Source organism: Ambystoma mexicanum, chromosome 9 (assembly GCF_040938575.1).
Source record: "Ambystoma mexicanum isolate Mex_15411 chromosome 9, UKY_AmexF1_1, whole genome shotgun sequence".
Lineage (NCBI taxonomy): Eukaryota > Metazoa > Chordata > Amphibia > Caudata > Ambystomatidae > Ambystoma > Ambystoma mexicanum.
Window position 1 is genome coordinate 898,003,520 of NC_090931.1, and position 17,884 is coordinate 898,021,403.

General features: G+C 45.4%; 1 protein-coding gene across 3 annotated transcripts in view; it reads left to right on the plus strand.

Annotated features, from left to right (window-relative positions):
* Window positions 1-17,884, plus strand: part of PRMT2 (protein arginine methyltransferase 2) — a 921,423-nt gene that overhangs the window by 8,974 nt on the left and 894,565 nt on the right. The window contains exon 1 of one of the 3 annotated variants that reach the window (XM_069616031.1): window positions 5,438-5,487. The exons of 1 other annotated variant lie outside the window; for it this stretch is intronic. In XM_069616031.1, the coding sequence (XP_069472132.1) occupies window positions 5,485-5,487 (3 nt within the window). In that variant the 5' untranslated portion in view covers window positions 5,438-5,484. Of the gene's footprint in view, window positions 1-5,437; window positions 5,488-17,884 lie in introns of those variants that run through there. One more of the 3 variants, XM_069616029.1, reaches the window with a different exon arrangement.

A 17,884-nucleotide genomic window follows, 5' to 3' on the forward strand; every position in this document is an offset into this window, starting at 1 on the left:
TTAATACCAGTATTTTATGAGCCTTTGTGCCTCATTATGAGTTTGGCGGTAGCCACTGCCAAACTCGCTACCGGCACAAGCGAATGGTCCATTACCGGCCCATTACGAGTTGAATGGGCCGGTAATGGCCCATTCGCGGGTGCCGGTATGGCCGGGCTCCCGATCCCCATTCTGCTCGATAGGGCAGAATGGGGGTGGGGAGCATGGTTGCACTGGCACTGTTTATAACGGTGCTGGGGCAATCACGAGTTCTGCTTGCGGGTGCCGCTCTGCATTCCAGGCATGCAGAGCAGCACCCACAAGCAGAACTCGTAATGTGGCGGTATGGTATCGCCACATTCGTAATGAGGCCCTTTGTCTTATTAGATTGCATTGTAATTATTTATCTATATATATTTATATAAGGGAACTTTGTGTATATGTGTGATTGTGTGTCTGTTCAGCATACTACCCAACATCTGAAATTTGGCATGTGCGTAGGTTCCATGGTGTAGACAATGTAAAAAGTATAAAATATAAATATACATTTCTCCCCCAATTTTATTTTGGGGTGAGGGTGGATTTGGGGATTTGTGTGTGTCTGTTCTAATGTTCAGCATATTTCACAACAATCTACAAACCTGAAATGTGTCATGTAGGTAGGTTGCATGGTGTAGATGTAAAAAGAATGCAATATACATTTTAAAACAATTTTTAAGCGTTCTGCAATGCTTGGATATTTGTGTGTGTCTGTTCTAAATGTTCAGCATACTTCCCAATATGCTACAAACCTGAAATTTGGCATGTGGGTAGGTTCCATGGTGTAGACAATGTAAAAAGTATAAAATATAAATATACCTTTGTCATATATTTTAGTAGGAATTACCATGCGAAGCACTGGTACAGCTGCTAGTTATATATAGAGCGGGTGTCCGTCATGTTGACCCCATTGCTGTCACCTGCAGATTTTAATGTGATATGATTACATTATTTGGTCTTTTGGCTTTCTCCATCATGCTGCTTTCTATGCAAGATCCCTTTTGAGACTTTCTTCACAATTCAGATCTTTGAATAGTCCTTTTGTAACTTTGCGAGATCCTCCAACAAGGGTCATAAGGCCTGCCCTTCGTTTATTAGATGTTGGTTGAATGACACTATCCCTTCGGCCTACATTATGTCAGCCATTCCCCTTCTGGGCAACATGGCAGGCAGATTTACCAGAGGTGTGGTCACCTTGTGGGGTGAGCCAAGAGGCACCTCATAATGGATATTTGCAGGGCGGTCACATATGCTTCCCCTAACAAGTTTGCTCATCGCTACAGACTGTTGTTTCCTGGACAGATGGATCTCAGGCATGCCTCTGCAGACTTGCAGTCTGCTCTCCCAGAGGGACCATATTTTGCTGGACTTGGCAGTAAATGTGCACTGGGTTTCGCAGTGTTTCTGGGTCTGTCTTTCTTTTGGGGTTAATCAGTGTTTTTAAGATTCTTCGTTAGGTAGGAGATGAGGCAGAAAGGACGTGGTAGTAATACTCTGATTACTTGTGAGTAATATTCAATACAACTAGTTCTGATCTTCCCCATCACAGCCCTCACACCTCTTTTCTCCTTCCCAAGGTACTCTATGACTACGTCTTCTTAGTATTGAGTCAAAATTACCTTCTTGGTGGTACCATTTTGTACCCTCCGGTGGGAGTTATTGTTGAGGTTTTTGTGAAAGGTGTTTGGGGAAGGTGTAAAAATGGGGATTTACACCATCCTACCGCCACTTATAATCCTGCAGTAAATCCACGGGACCAAGTGGTGGTAACGGTCAGTGCTCCAGATAAGATTTGGAAGTGGGAGTATTAAACTCCCTATTTTTTAAAGTTGGGAGTAAAATAATTTTTTAGGGAGTAAAAATGTAAGTCCAATATCCAATGGGAGTATTTTATAGGAGCAGGTAAAATTATGTTGTAACTGGAAAACAGATTTTAAAAAAATAATCTTTTTTTGCACCTAGTTATTCATGAACATTAGGAGACGCAGGTTTACCTCTTATAATCAAGCACTAATAGTTGTTTCTTTCTCTGGGACTATGTGCACTACTGCCCAAACATATCCTTGTAGCTGTGTGGGTGAGAGCAGGGGCACAAGGTTCTAAGTGTCCATTTCCTGGATTTTACTGGGAATATTTTTTACTCCCTATTTGAATATGTTTGGAGTGTTTGCCTATTTTTAGGGAGTAAAAGTAGCCAATACACCTCTTATCTGTAGGGCTGGAAACCCGATTGGACTTTTATCAGTAGGGTGGAGCTGTACCTCTCTAAGAATAGTAAGCAAGGGGTCCACGTCTGGATTCCCCTGGTAACTTGGAATGAAACCCAAAGTTACTTAAATATGCAAAAAACAAGGGGGTGGTCCTGGGAGTACCTCTGCCGGACATTAACTACACGTGTCTGGGGTTGCTGTTGTTACTCTTGTTCATAGGAGAATTGCCTAGCATTTTGCTGCTGGACTGCCCCAGGGCAGGACAAAGACTGATATGTTTTGGATATTTCTCCTCTGTGAAAGATAGTGAGCTAAAGACTCTGGGTAAGCCTCTCGTATCCAGGACTAATGTCTGGCAGAGGGACTCCCAGGAACCCCCCTTGTTATTTGCAAGAGGAATATGAGCCAGCAGGGCAGATACAAACAACAGTAGTACTGTGGTACCAAAAACCAATTACCATCAAGGTTCTATGAACAGTACAAGACTTTAATGAAACTAAAAGGACAAATGAATAAAACACTAACAAACCACCACTGTAATAGAAAAGACAGACTATCCAGACTTTTGCTTTAAAGAGGCACCCCCTGTATGAAGTCAGCAGTGTGGGCAATTGTCTTTGCAGCAATGTGCAGGTTTTACTGTCTTAAAGAGTGGGACATTAAATGTCACATGGGCCTTTAAATAGAACAGAAACGCAGGTGTCCCTACTCCCCCCACGATCAGGGAACAAAACAGTAATATGCAGAAAACAATCCGGGGGCATCAGTTTAAGAAACGAACAATTTATTCATATTAACCAAATGCTGAAATAGTCATATATATTCAAGAATATTTTCTTCAAAACAAACTTAATTTGATCTGCCGTGACCCTCGGGGGTGTGCCGCCTGGGTGAGGCAGAGCAGCGACATTGTGCTTCAGCGGATGCACTGAAACATTTTTAAGAGAAAAACAGACGGTAACCCGAGAGTTCCCCCCTACCCTTGCATCTTCCCTGCTCTAAACCAATACCGCTGTGCCAGGGCTGCGTGTATAGTCTGCACCCTGTTGGTGGCATAGTGTGAGTATGCTGTGTGCAACAGGTGTATAGCAGGCGTTATAGTGGACCGGGTTTCATCCGAATGCATTGTGCAGTGTGAGGGCTGGCTCACCAGAGCACTGCTGACCCGATATGTGTGTAGCTTATTGCACGGTTATATGGGTGTATTGTGTTTTTTTTTCTTTTTTGAGCCTTGAGCCTCGGTGCTCTATGCTTTGAGTTTGCCAAGCTAAGCTAAGGTGTATATCTACATACATTGTAATAAGTGCGGCAGACCGATCATTTCTGCAACTTGCAGATTGAGCGTTACGTACCGTAGCTGAGCAATTAAATACTTACTGTTTGCGACGTACCAGGGGCCAGGTGGCAGAAACTGCAGAAGGTTACCCCTTCATCAGAAATATGTTAGGCACCCGTAAGAAGTCTGGATGCAGCAGGAAACTTTGGCAACCTGCCCCCCAATGTAGTGTATGATAATGTGGAGTTCAGTGAACAGTCCGATCAGGTCACCCAGATAGACACTATGCTCATCAAGAGCCCCGGGGCAACGTATGCATCAATCACAGAGGTCAGTGGAATAATTGAAGATCTGCTGGTTATTACTCTGGAGGCCCCTGAGCTGAATAGTAGTGTGTCTAGGGGGAACGAGAGGAATATGAACCCAGAGGAAGGGGACTCTTTGGTCGCAAATGCCTCGCTGGAACATCCGATATACTGCTGGTTGAGTCTAGCTCGGATCTAAGTTTAGTTCCAACAATTACACTGATCCTACAGAGACTTTTAAGAATTGATAAGGCTTTTGAAGATTTTAGGAATCTGCTTGGTATCGAGCAGGCCTCTCGAGAGATCTGTTTAGGTATCATGGGTAAGTTGGCCTCCCGTTTACTTTTCCATGTAGAACGAGAGTCCATCAACTTTCCTAAAGGAACAAAGTTAACCAGACCAGAGACAGGTAGCAGCAGTTTCTTGGTTGCAAGGTGTCAGCCCTTACACTCAGCAGAAACGGTTGGCGGATCATTTTGGTGATGAGGGGGATCAACCAAATTTGGGCCAGGGCAAAAGTATAAGTGATCACTGGAGGGTGCTAGCCACTGAGAACGCTATTGTACAATCAAATAGCGTTGTTGTCAGTGGCTAGCAGAGAGGGGAGAAATCCCTCATCGGGGGTTGTGTGGTCAGGATAGTAGGGTGCCCCATAACTCAACACCAACCTGTAAAACTGGAATTGGCCCTGGCATGGGAAGGACCTACTGGAGGGATGGCGAGAACTACATTTTATCTGCACCTTAAAAGGTGTGCCGTCTGGGAATAAACACTCAAAAGAGGTTGCTTTTAATGCCTTGTGCTCAATCTTGGGAGTTAGTGCCATTTTCTATAAGATATTCTCCACAATTCGGATATTATGGGATTGTATGTACTGTGGGGGGTGTAATTTACGGGTGGGCTTTAATAACCCTCACATAAGGGCCTGCATCATTCAATGTAGGGATATGTTAGCAAGTAAAGGCATTGAGATCTTTCTAGACTCTAAGGCCAAAACTTACCATCGCCACGATTCCTGGTATGACCAAATTATTATAGCCGGGGACCCTATGATGAAAGCGGCCTGTGACCGCAGCCTGCAGGAGAATGGCCAGGTGGATCAGTGCAGCCAGTTCATTGACATGAATCCCAGTGATTTAGAGCACTCACTTCAGAAGAGAGAGGTAATGCGTGGGATCTCCAGGGAGGCTAAGTACCTCATGTATGGCTGTATGAAACAATACATTCCATGGCATCTCTAACTGGAGCTGCTAGTTTTGGGTTGTGCACGCTTAAGTTGCTGTCTTGGAATGTGGCCGGCCTTAAAGATAAAATAGTAGACTCAGAATGGGTCAAATATATCTCGGGCTATGACATTGTTTGTCTGCAAGAGACGTGGTCCGTGAAGGCAAACCTGGTTGCTGATTTTGTGTGCTTCCCTTCAAAGGCAAAAAGAAGGGGTAAAGGGCGCTTATGTGGGGGTGTTGTAACCAGGGTTAGGCAGTCATCACTGTTTGAGACCAAATGGGTTGTGGGAGGGAGTGATCAGATTGTGGCAGTAGTTTTAAAATCTGTTCACGATCCATGTTGTCTACTGGTGGTGAATGTCTATTTTCCTCCTAGAAATCTTTTCGGGGGAAGGGATACCTAGAAGAAGGACTTGGAGGCCTTTGTTGAACAGTCTGACAACTCCAGCATGGTAATTATGGGGGACTTTAATGCCAAATTGGGGCCAAGCAAGTGAGGAGGAGGATAGACTCTTTTATTCATTTTCAAAAAGTAAGAAACAGTCCAAGGGTTATGAAATATGGGAGTGAATGGGGATGGGAATGTCGTGATCTCATATTTGCCTGCCAGTTTGTTCCATGTATCCGCCACCAGCCTAGTGATGGTGCTTAAGTACATGTGCTTTGGCCTATGCTGTTGTGGCAGCCACAGGACCTCTCCAGATCGTGCCTCCCCACCGCCTGATCCATTGCTACCCACTGTTTCCCCCGGTTTCCCGTGAACCATTCCCGGATGATCCGCAATTGGGACGCCTCAGAGTACAGTCAGAAGTTCGGGAGCGCCATCCCACCTTCCCCCCCTGTGGGACATCAGTAGAGCTCGGCTGATGCTTGCTCTCTTAACCTCCCATATAAAGTCACCCGTTGCTTTCCTAAATTCGCAAATACATCTATTTGGGACTACCACTGGGAGAGCTCGAAAAAGGTAGAGCAGTCGAGGGCATGTCACCATCTTCACAGCCGCCATAATACCTATCCAGGAGATCTTAAGCGCCTTCCACCTTTGGAAGTTCGCTTTGATAGTTGCCAGCATGAATGGATAATTTGTAACATACCAGCCAGCCAGCGTAGGGGTAATCCTAATTCCCAAGTATTTAATCCCCCCTGGGCTCCATTTAAATGGTGATATGGCCTTCAGTTGCGCCACCTCCCTGTCCTTAACTGTAAGATTCAGTAGTTCTGATTTGGTTATGTTAATTTTAAGGCCTGAGGCCACCCCGAACTCCAATAGAATTTCCCTGCTTGCCTTTATAGATTCCCCCGGTTTTGCCAGACACAGGAGCATGTCGTCTGCGTAAGCGGCCACCTTATGCTGAACTCCGCCAAATAGTAGCCCATGCACCCTGCCTGACACCCTATTAATTGCAGCAATGGTTCTAAATATATGGCTTATAACGGGGGTGAAAGAGGGCACCGCTGCTTGGTTCCCCTGCTCATTTTGAATACTGCGGGAAATTGATCCATTGACCTGGAGGCACGCCACTGGAGATGTATAATTTGCCTGGACCATTTTTGGGAAGTTCCCTCCCAGATACATCCTCTCCATCACACAAAACAGAAAGGGCCACTCCACTCGGTCAAAAGCCTGTTCGGCGTGAAGGGATAGGAGGACTGCGGGTGTAGAGGTCTTATGCACCTTCTCTACTAAATGCTCCACTCGTTTTATGGTGTGGAACGTCTGCCGCCCCAGCACAAATCCAGACTGATCGGTTGTATCCCCCTAGTCTGTTAGCCAGAATTTTAGTGTATATTTTGGCGTCCACATTTATTAATGCTATTGGCCTGTATGATGTGCACTTTGTGTGATCCTTCTTGGGTTTGGGGAGAAGGGTGATTTTGGCCTCCTCCATGGATGCCGAGATTATGCCAGATCTAGGAAATGGTTAAATAGGTTGGTCAAATGTGGGACCAGTGATCTCGCAAATGTCTTATAATACGAAGCTGTGAAGCCATCTGACCCTGGCTTTTTATTGGGCAGTGGGGGTCCATTATAACCCTCTGGACCTCATCTTCTGTAATCTCCTGCCCTAATGCAATGCTTACATCCTCTCCCACCCTGGGGAGATGGATCTTCTCCTGGAAGTCCAACTGTGCCCTAGCCGGCGGATTCTGGTACTTGTATAGGCCGTTATAATAATTGGCAAAGCACTCCTGAATCTTCTCTGTGCGTTAGTGGCAGAGCCCTTGGTCAGCTATTATAGCGGTTATGGTATTTTTGACGGCTGCCCCTTGAGTAGTTGTGCTAATAGCCTGTCAGCTTAGTTGGCCTTAGCGTAGAATCAGTAAACAAACAGTCAGTAGACAAACAGTAAAGACCTCTCTGCCTTCTTAGTTCTCAGGACATTGAACTGGCCCACTGCTTGTCGATATTCCCTCGTTGTTTTCCTAGAGGAGGGCATCCATTGCCTGCTTCCTACTAGCATTAACTTCAGCATCCAGCTGGGTCTTGAGGGCCCTCAGTTGCCTATCCCTTGGTGCTTTTAAGGCGATAAAATCCCCCCTAATTGAGGCTTTAAACGCATCCCAACGGATACTCTCCCCCGTGTCTGAGTCTTGATTGAGGGCAAAGAAACCCCTGATCTTCTCTTCCAGTACTCCCCTAATGACGGGGTCCTGCAAGAGCTCTCCCGTAAACCTCCAACACCTTATCCCTGGTCTACGACCATGCAAATGCAAGTCCATAGTGACCACTGCGTGGTCAGCAATCCCTAATGGGTCTACCTAGATACCAGATAGAGCACCCAGGAGGGGGGGGGGGCTGACACCCAAACTTAATCGAGACACGATTGTGTCCCATGCACATTAGAAAAAAATGTAAAGCCTTCCCTGTGTCCCTGCACCCCCCTCCAAATGTCTCGTCTCGTAGTCCCAGGGCTTCTAACCTATCCCTCAGTGAAGCCGTGGCCGCCACCACACTATAGGCACTGCCCCAACCCGCACTCCTGTATAGTTCCCAGGACCATGCTACGTTGAAATAACCCATCAATATCATGTGACCTTGCGCAAACCCTTCTAGGACATCCAGCAGTTCCCTCTTACCCTGCATTCGGGGCGTAGATTGACACCAGCATGGAAGCGACCCCTCACATATTCCCCCACCACGATTATATATCTGCCACCTTTGTCCACCCGGGAGGATTTGATCCTGAAGTCCATCCCATCCCTAATAGCTAGAGCCACTCTGCATTTCTTTGACAAGTTTGAGGAATGACAGGTACGGGAGTAGCCACTCAATCTTTGGAGATGGATCTACTGAATTGCCAGCACGTCTGGGGTGGTTTTCCTAGTGAACAGCCCCAATTATTCCCTTTTGAGAGGGGAGGTGAGCCCTCTCACATTATGTGTTGACCACTTGAATGGTTACCGTCCAGGGACTCTCTCCCCTCCCCCAATTAGTCTCGACCTTTCCTCTTTTTTTCCTCTTTTTCCTGCTTCCACCCATGCTCGATTCTTCCCACCCCCCACCGTTCGCTTCGAGTTGCCCTGTCCCTGTATCCACTGCTTGCCCCCTTTCCACCCACTTGTCTCTGTTCCCCAGCCCCATGAGTTTCCCCCTTCTCTTTTACCCCCTGTGCGTACCTCCCCAACTTGGGGATGCCAGCTCCCTCCCCCTCAAACTCTTCTCCCCACTCCCTGTACCCCCAGGCGCTACCACCCTAACTAAAACCAGGATGGAACATCCTCCGACGCTCCTACAGCCCACTCCAAGCCTTCGTAGTCCACCACCCTTTTGAATTTGGCCTAGTTACCTTTCCTCCTCCGTTGATGTTACCCATCATTCCTCTTTTCTCCCCCAGGTTCCCCTCCAGGTTGTGGGCCCCGCAGGGTGGCTCTTCACCTGTATTGTTCTCCCGTTGTCCCCCATTCCCATGGATGAGGCCTCGGCCAGTTCTCCGCCTGATGGAGGCGATCTTCCTGGGATCCTTGAGCCATGTCCAGTTGCAGGAGATCCTCTCCCTCCTGAACAGATGTGATGCGCTTTTGGATCCCTTCCCATTCAAATACCAAGCCTAAGGCGAAGGTCCATTTGTAGCGAATTCCTCCATTGGTCGGTTCCCTTACCACTGGACCCATCTGCCTCCTCTTGAGTAGTGTGCTGCCTGCCAGATCCTAAAAGAAGGACATTGTGGTGCCTTTGTATAAGACCGGTTTCTGCGCCGTAGCGGCTAGCAGGACTGCTTCCTTCTGCACATATCACGAAAAGCTGCTAGCACATCCCTCGACCTGCCGTGGGGCCACTTACTGTCCTGCCGGTTCGATGGATTTGCTGCAGTTCGATGCCTTGCAGACTTGTCGCCCAGGATATCTGCAATGATCCTTTGAACCTCCCCCTTCAGATCCTTGTCTGCAACAGCTTCAGGGAGGTTTTTGACCCTTATATTGATTCTCCTTGAGCGGTTCTCCATGTCTTCCATCTGCAGCTCAAGGTTTTGTGTGGCCACGTGAAGCTGCTCTGTGGCTTCCCCATGTGCCTTTGTATCTTTGTCCACTTCTTGAAGCCCCTTTTCCAGGAGATCCGTCCTTTCCTCTAGCTGGCCGTCCTCCTATCTTATTTAAGGCTGAGTTAAGGTCCGATCACTGTAGCTGAAATTGTTCCTAAAACTCAGTTAATGACGTTTGGAGGGACAGCATGTCACTGTGGAGGTCCTGCCTTGAGATGGGCGCCGTAGGCTCTGTCCCCAGTAGTTCCCTTTGGTCTGCCATTTCTTGGGAGCCTTTGCCGGTTCCCCTCTGTTGGGCCCCATAAAATGGGGATGGTGCCCAGTGTGTCCGCCAAGCTCGCTGCCTGTTTTGAGGCCTTTGCTTTGGTTTTGGATATTTGCCTTGTGCCCCTGGCCACCCTTCTTCCCTACAGGGGCCCCCGGCTCTCTCTGTCCTCCGCCAGTGTTTAGTTATCTCATACTGGGCCGTCCTCTTCCGCCTTTCCTGTTGTGGGGGTGGGTGAGAGGGCCACAGAGCCACCCCTTGTGGCCTGCCTGGCACCTTTTATGTCCCCCTGCTGGGCTCACTCTCTGGAAGTGTCCTTGGTTGGGTAAATTCCCCCTGTGCGCTTCCGGGCCCTTGTTTGGCACTCTCCCCCAGGGCCTATGGGCAGCCACTGGACTGAGTTCAATGTCTTGGGCCTCTCCCCCTCCGTGCCTCTCCCCCTCCTTATCTGTGCCCTGTGTCGTGGGAATTGCCACCTCCTCCCGTTGTACCAACTGTAGCTCCTCTTCCTCATCATATGGTGCGTGTCTGGCGAGCCCTCTGCTGCAGCCTCCCTGCGCCCATGATGTTTGGCCCTCTCTGCGTGTCTCTGCGGTCCGGACGTTCATTTGCCTCCTGGGTTTCCTCACCTCTCCTTCTGTGCCGGCGTCTCCGGGCTGGCGTGACCGCTGTTCTCGCCATACCTGGCTCCCCTCTCCATTGCCAGCCCCCTCTCCTCCTTTCTCAACGCCTACCAGGGAGGCCCTGCCACCACCTCTGCCCAGGTCCCGCTGTGGCGATTGTGCTGCCTCGTTGATGCTGCTTCTGCCCCCTGAGCCGAAGACAGTGGGATGGGCTTGATCCGGGTCTCCTTCGCTGCACGCCTCAACAATGCGCCCCGGTGATGGCTGCTGCGGCCCAGATCCGCACAGTTTAGCTTCGCTCCTTCAATCTAGAGCAGTGTTTCTTCCTTTTCCCTGCTGGCTCATTTGCTTCCGTCTGCAGCATCCCCAAGCCTTTCTCTGCTAGTCTGGAGGTTTGCCATGGCTGCGGGTGGTGGAAAGCCTCTAAAACTCTGAAGGCTTACGGAGCGGCTGCCGACACGTCACTTAGTGTCAGCGGCCATCTTGGATCCAGAGGATGGACTCTTAATGGAAGTGAAATATGGCATAAGGCTAGGAAAGGGCTGGACAATAATCGGGATGTAAGGGCTAAGGGACCTGATCTGCTGTTGAATGAGTATCATCTGGTGGAATTAAATCGGAGAGTGCTTAGCGACAGCCCACCTGGAATTAAGTTTTAACGGGGTAAAAGCTCTTCTATAATTGACTACTTAGTGGTCAGTAGTAACATGTTCCCTTGGGTCTCACAATTTTCGGTGGGTAAACGGTGTGACAGTGATCATTTTCCTCTGTGCTTGGAGCTTCTGTATTCAAGTCAGCCTCTGGAATCAGATCCTATTAGCCGCAAAGTGGCCTCTGTGGCGGCTAGTCGGGTGAGCCAGGACCAGTTGAATGATATTATGTCCTCCACTTCAAATGTTGAAATCATAAACAACTTTACACCTTGCCCGAGGGGTGTATAGAAGTGATTGAGAGCTGGTTTGATCACGAGTGCAGGAAAATGAAGCTATATAAGGCCGTGAAGGACGGTGGAATGACTGTCGGTCAGCTTTATGCTTTTAAAATGGACCATAAAAAACTGCTGGGACGGAAACAGAAACATTTTGTTATGAGCCAGTGGGTGCAGATGGAGAAGGCTGCGTCCTCAATTGACTCAAATGACTCTAAGCAATTTTGGAGGTTGGTTGCTAGGGGTTTTGAATCATCGTCTGAACATGATGCTGAGCCTGGCTCCATTTATTTAGGACAGTGGGCACTACATTTTGTCAATATTATGTATGCTCCCGAGTAGAGGAGTAAGGTCTCTTTGACAGTAGGCAGGTCAGAAAATCCAGCTTTTGCCCTAGAAGAGATTGTGGCCTGTGTGAAGGCTTTACCATCTGGAAAAGCGGTGGCCCAATGGGCTTAGATCAGATTATTTAAAATGGGGTCACGATTTATGGGCTCCCGTGTTTGCTAAACCTTTTTATGCTATAGTGTTGACTGGGAAAAAAAAATTAAAAAATCCTTGAATAAGGCTATAATAGTTCCTATCTTTAAAAAGGGATCCGTGAATGATCCACTTTCTTACCGTCCCATCTCCCTATTAGACATATCTAGAACGTTTTCTTGTGTGCAAATGTTTGGAAAATAGACTGGGGGAATGGGCAGATTTGGAAAATATTCTGCAACCCTCGCAGACATGGTTTAGAGAAGGTTTCTCGACAATGGACCATTGTTTTATTTTAAACATATTTGTTTGTTTGTTTGTTTATTGATTTATATGGTACACCAAACCCAAATGTATCCGGGCGCAATTTGCAAGAAGTTACAGGAATGCTTTCCGCATGAGAGTACAATAGTTACAGCAAGAAATGCAAAAAAATTACAATGGTTATGTACATTAAGATGCAGAGGATCATACAATATGGTACTGGTAGGGTCGAGCATTTAGGGAGTGTCAGTGGTATTAATCGAGAAATACTGTCAGGTCATAGGCGGGAGATTATATGTAGCGTTTCTGGACCTTGAAAAGGCCTTTGACTCTGTGGATAGGGAATGTATGTGAAAAAGTTGAAGGACATGAAGGTATCCAGCGAAATGATAATAAATTGCTATATGAACACTTATGCAGTGGTCCGGGGTAGCAAAACTTGGAGCTGACCGACGGACTTCGTGACAAATCATGGAGTAAAGCAAGGTTGTTCGCTAGCCCCCTTCCATTCGTATTAATTTTAGCCTATTTTAACCTGATGGTATTCTGGTCTAAAGTCTTTCCTCCGGTCCTAGGAAAGGTGCCTTTTGCCTCATTATTATATGCAGAGGATGCAGTTTTAATTGACCTGACAAAAAAGTTTAAAATATGAAGACCATTATTTCAACAGTAATACGTTGAAATTGAATATGAAAAAAAACTAAAATGATGGTTTTTGGGAGTGGGGGAAAGAAAACCTTGGGACTTAGAAGGTACGAAGATTGAGGTGGTGGATTCCTTTTGTTGTTTGGGTGTTTTGATTGAAATAAATGCCAAGTGTTCGAAACATCTGGATATGTTATGTAAGAAAGCTACGATGAGCCTGGGGTGACCTTTAAGGTTCTATTATAGATTGGGAGGTTGCATTTTACAAAAATGCCTAAAGGTATACAAAATCAATGTTGGGTCTATTTTGTTATATGGGAGTGAAATCTGGGGGTACTCGAAATGTGCAAGGTTGAAGGCTTTACGGAATGAAATCCTGAAAAAACAACTTTGCCTCCAGCCAGGCACGCCAAACATTGCAGTGAGACTTGAACTTGGAATGCCAACATTGGAAACCCAGGCAAGGTTAAAGTTTGGTACCTTTTTTATGAAAATGTTTGAGGGAAGTTGTGAACCCTAATTATACATGTGCACTTAGCAATTTTGGAAGGGCCCACTTCTGTCAGGGGTATAGGTGGTATTTTGAAGGTTGTAAGTTGTTTCAGAGGTGGGGAGTGGGTAATGTGCTGTCACAATTGAATGTTAGTGCCCAGCAAGCTGAACTGAGACACACAGCCCTCAGTGTTGACCGAGAGGAGGACTGGAAAACGGTATCTACTCTGATTCTTTGAGACTGTTCACCACACTGAGATGTGACAACCTCAGAGGAGAGGAAGTATGTAAATTCCCATCACCAGAAAAACAAAGAGCCGTCTTAATGATATGTTTGAATATATTGCCCCTAAATACTTGTATTAAATGGGGTTTGGGGTATCAACAAGTATTTGTTTCTGTTGCATGGCCGCCCGGACGACTTATGTCATTTCCTATTGATTTGTAAGTGTTTCATGGATTTACGTAATAAGTTGTTAAAACCGTATTTTATTATCAACAAAATAAGGCACTGTGAGGAGACTCTGTGGTTTATCATGAATTGTTATGAGGTTGATTTTATTTATGATTTTATTGATTATGTCAAGTGTGCTATAAACGTTACAAGGCATTGTATGGCGATATACCAAAATCACCAAAAAAGGCCTTGGCACTGGGGTTCGGGGAAACCCATGGCAGTTAAGATAAAGGTTGTGTGATGTATTCTATGATATTATGTGGGATGGGCGGGTTGCTTTTTAGAATTGGGGCTAATGGTTGACTGCTTTTATTGGAGATTATATTGGTTGTTTTATTGACTTATGATTGTATTTGGTGTTTTCTCGAGTTGTTTGTATTCGACTTGATGACTTCAAAACAAAAAGCAGACAGTAGGTAAATGCTTTTCATCAATGAAACCAAACATGAGAAAAAACATCAATAAAAAGTCAGACATACCTCAATCACTCCATCACTCTTCAACATACACCTATCCTCATCTAAAAAATTAAAAAACACAATGCTAAACAAATCGAGGAACAAAACGCGTTATCAATTGGACCGATTTTTTAGAAAGATGCACATATTACATATTATTTCTTCATATAGCCATCTTCTACCCAGTATTGCACGATTCAGTGACCCAACATCGGCCTCTAAAACCAGGCCAAGTGGATAGAATCACTGTACACATCATACGTCTTTTTCGGGCTCAACTGCATCGATCCTGGAGTCTGGGAGTTTTCTTTTTTTAAATATCTTTTTATTAGATTGTCATTGATTACAACATACCGTGACCAGGTAACATGAATATACCCAACATCACGCTCCCCGTCCAATTCCCACCCCTCCCTAACCCCATATATCCATAACCCCTGCCCCACCCCTTCGTTCTCCCCCATTGTCTTCTGGTACCCGACCATGCCATCTTAAGTACACTGACCAGTGCCTTCTGGCGGCTCACTCCACTCCAATACACTCCTCCATGTTTCTCATTAACCAGTTCACAGGGGCTTCAAGTCCTGGGTGGATGGCAGTTCGTTCAGTAATTGCCCCCAGTCCACTTCTAAATCATGTTCCCCCTCAGGATCTTTGTTTGCTCAAGTACTCTACCTCAGCCAAACCCCATCTATGCAAATCCTAGAGCCATTGCCTCAGCAACGGACCACCTGCCCCTTTCTATGAGATTGCTATCCTGCTTGGCTCGGACAAGTAAGAATCTAGCGATTTTATTCTGTGTTTTATGCCTCTTTTTCCCTGTTAAAAGGGCCCCACAAACATACCACATGTGTACATTCATCATTCATAGCTGCTCCCCAGTAACTTGTTGAGGCATCCCATCACCTCCTCCCAATATCTGGCAATGACTGGACAGTCCCAGACCATATGCCAGAAGCCGGAATGGCCCTGCACACAGGCATCCATGAGTCACAGACAGATCTATTACATGCAGTTTCTCCGGTGTCAAGTACACCCTGTGTAAATAATTAGATTGAGTGAGTTGGAACCGTGCATTTCTGGATGTCTTTTTAACTTAATCCCACATCTTCGCCCACATTTAATCCGAAATAGGCCGATCCTGTATCTCTCTCCAACCTTTCCTTAACCTCCAGTTCCTTATCCCCTCTAGCAGTCTGTAGAGGCATATACACCCAGGATACCCTCCCACAAGTTTCGTCTCATGTGTAAAGGGGCCGAAATCCGGGGAAAGGGGTGGTGTGTCCAAAGGTAACGTCTGGAGGGTCCTAACCGGTAACTATGACAAATTTGGTGCAGATTGGTGGAACAGTGTGGAATTGTATTAGGAACAAACTAACAGATGTTCTGCAATAAATATATATATATGTGTATATATATATATATATATATATATATATATATATATATATATATAGAGAGAGAGACTGAGACTGAAAGAGAGAGAGAGACTGAGAGACTGAGACTGTATTTGTCCTAGTTGGGTTATTTTCCTATTTCTTAAAATGTGATTTACATTTATTTACTTAACAATAAATGTCTAGGTTCAATGGCAGTTCCAGAAATGTGGACTATTCAAGCAAATATTATGTACCCATATGGTAAAGACATATCTCCTTTTTTAATTATACTTGTAAACATCGAGGTGCCGAAAAAAAAGTGTATTTATCACAAAGACATTTGAATAAAAAAAGTACAAATCAAAGAGTGATTTTAAATGCAAGGAAAAGATCAAAAATATTTGACCATATTGGTAAAAATACATATATTTGCTTAGTAATCAGAAGCATATATTACACAAATAAGGGCATGCATGAATCAGTGAGTCAGTATTATATCTAATATGAGAGAGGAAAAGAAACAGTTGTATATAGTCCATGCATTTGTTATGAATACCCATAATTAATTTGTATAATTTTGTGGGATTGAATATTTGTTAAGTAATTCCATATATGTATATATACAGTTTAGCCAACAGTTTAATGATGACCTATTTACATATATTGAAATAGTTCTGACTTTGACTACTAAATTGTGCGTCTTATGTCATATCATAAGTGCAAATCATATTCCTCCATTCTAGTAAAACATAGAATGTTAATGATTTTCAAAAGGGTAAACAGTTACTAGTACATTCATGCATTCCTTATTAACGTCCCTCTTTGTGGTTTAGAGCTTCTTGTTTCATAGGTCGAGGATCTGCAGAGTCCCAAGGCTCAACTCGGGAGGATGACTTATGCAGCAAGGTAGCCCAGGAAGAAGCCTATCAGCCCACAGGATGGTTCCAGGACACTTTTGAATGCTTCTAAGGGCAGGGCCATAAGGCAGGGGTTGAGACTGAGTATTCCCACCGGTTGAAGCACTGATGAAGGGCTTCTATGGTCAACAAAGGGGCAGAGCTTTGCTGGGACGGTTGCAGAAATCAATGCATCTGGCTTTCAACAAATTCTGGGTCTTCAGCAGAGCTCATTTTGTTGTAGGGGCCTTGACTCCAATAGCGGCCTGCCGAAGGGCTGCCGAAGTCCCCTCTTTTGTCCATGATTCACAATTTAGACTGGAGTCGCCCACGAATAGTAAGGATATGCACCATTCAAACTAGCACAGGTTGTCCAATCCTGGACAGCTTCTGTCCAACACATCTAACAAGCAACAGACGCACTTTGGCATGTATATGGACTGGGACCAGACAGTCCCAAGCCCCACATCCAGCCACAAACGCATGCTTCGCTTTGTCCGGGAAAGCTTGAGCTTTCAAAATGGAAAGGGCTTACCATTTATGACCCTGTGAGGTAAAGAAGGGCAAATAACAAGACGGTCAAGGGACAGGCAAAAATCGCTTTAGAATATATGGTACTCTATTCAGCATTACGCAGTAAAATCCCACAGTGCACAAGACAATAAAAACAAAAACGGTAGAAACGTATTTGTTGCTACCAGCCCATCCTGGACACATCATGTTATTAATGTGAGGAATCGGGAATAAAACTCTGACACAAGTTAGCCATGTGTTTGGTTAAAGGCTTTCATTGAAAATAAAAGGGGTGGGAAAAGGCCTCTCTGACCCTGCTCTGGGAGGAGTTTCCCTTACATAAACCATAACTAAGGATCTGTTTGTGTCAGGATGTCAAAACCAAAACTATCCTGTGTCCAAAAGTTGTATTCTGACCCTCGCACTATAAACTAAACTCTAAAATGGAAATGTCTTTAACCTTGGGTGTTTTGGAAGAATAAATGGTTCCAACTCAAAAGTTCTTCAAGGCTTAGTTCTATTCAGCTCAAAAGTTCTTCAAGGATAAAGGCCCTTGATTCCCTTTCCCTTGATTAAAGTTCCTTGTGTCTTTCTTGTCGCACAATAACACCGTCACACAAAGCAGTTTGTCTTTGTAATTCTATTTCTTTCAGGATTCCTGGTATACCTTTCTCTCAGGATTTTTGCTCCTCATTGTGGTCAACACAGTCCTGATGTTTCTTCTCAGAACTTCTTGCATCCACACACTTGCAATTGCCTGGTATACTTCTCTGCCAGGGCTTTTTATATTCACACACTTGTAATTGCCTGGTGGACTCTCCTGCCAGGGCTTCTTGTATTCACACACTTGTAATTGCCCGGCATACTTCTCTGTGGTATTACCCCCCAAAAAAACGAATGTGAAAATAGAGTCCAAAAATACTTTTTTGGGGTAATTTCGCTGAGAGTGTTGTACCCTTTTTTTAAAA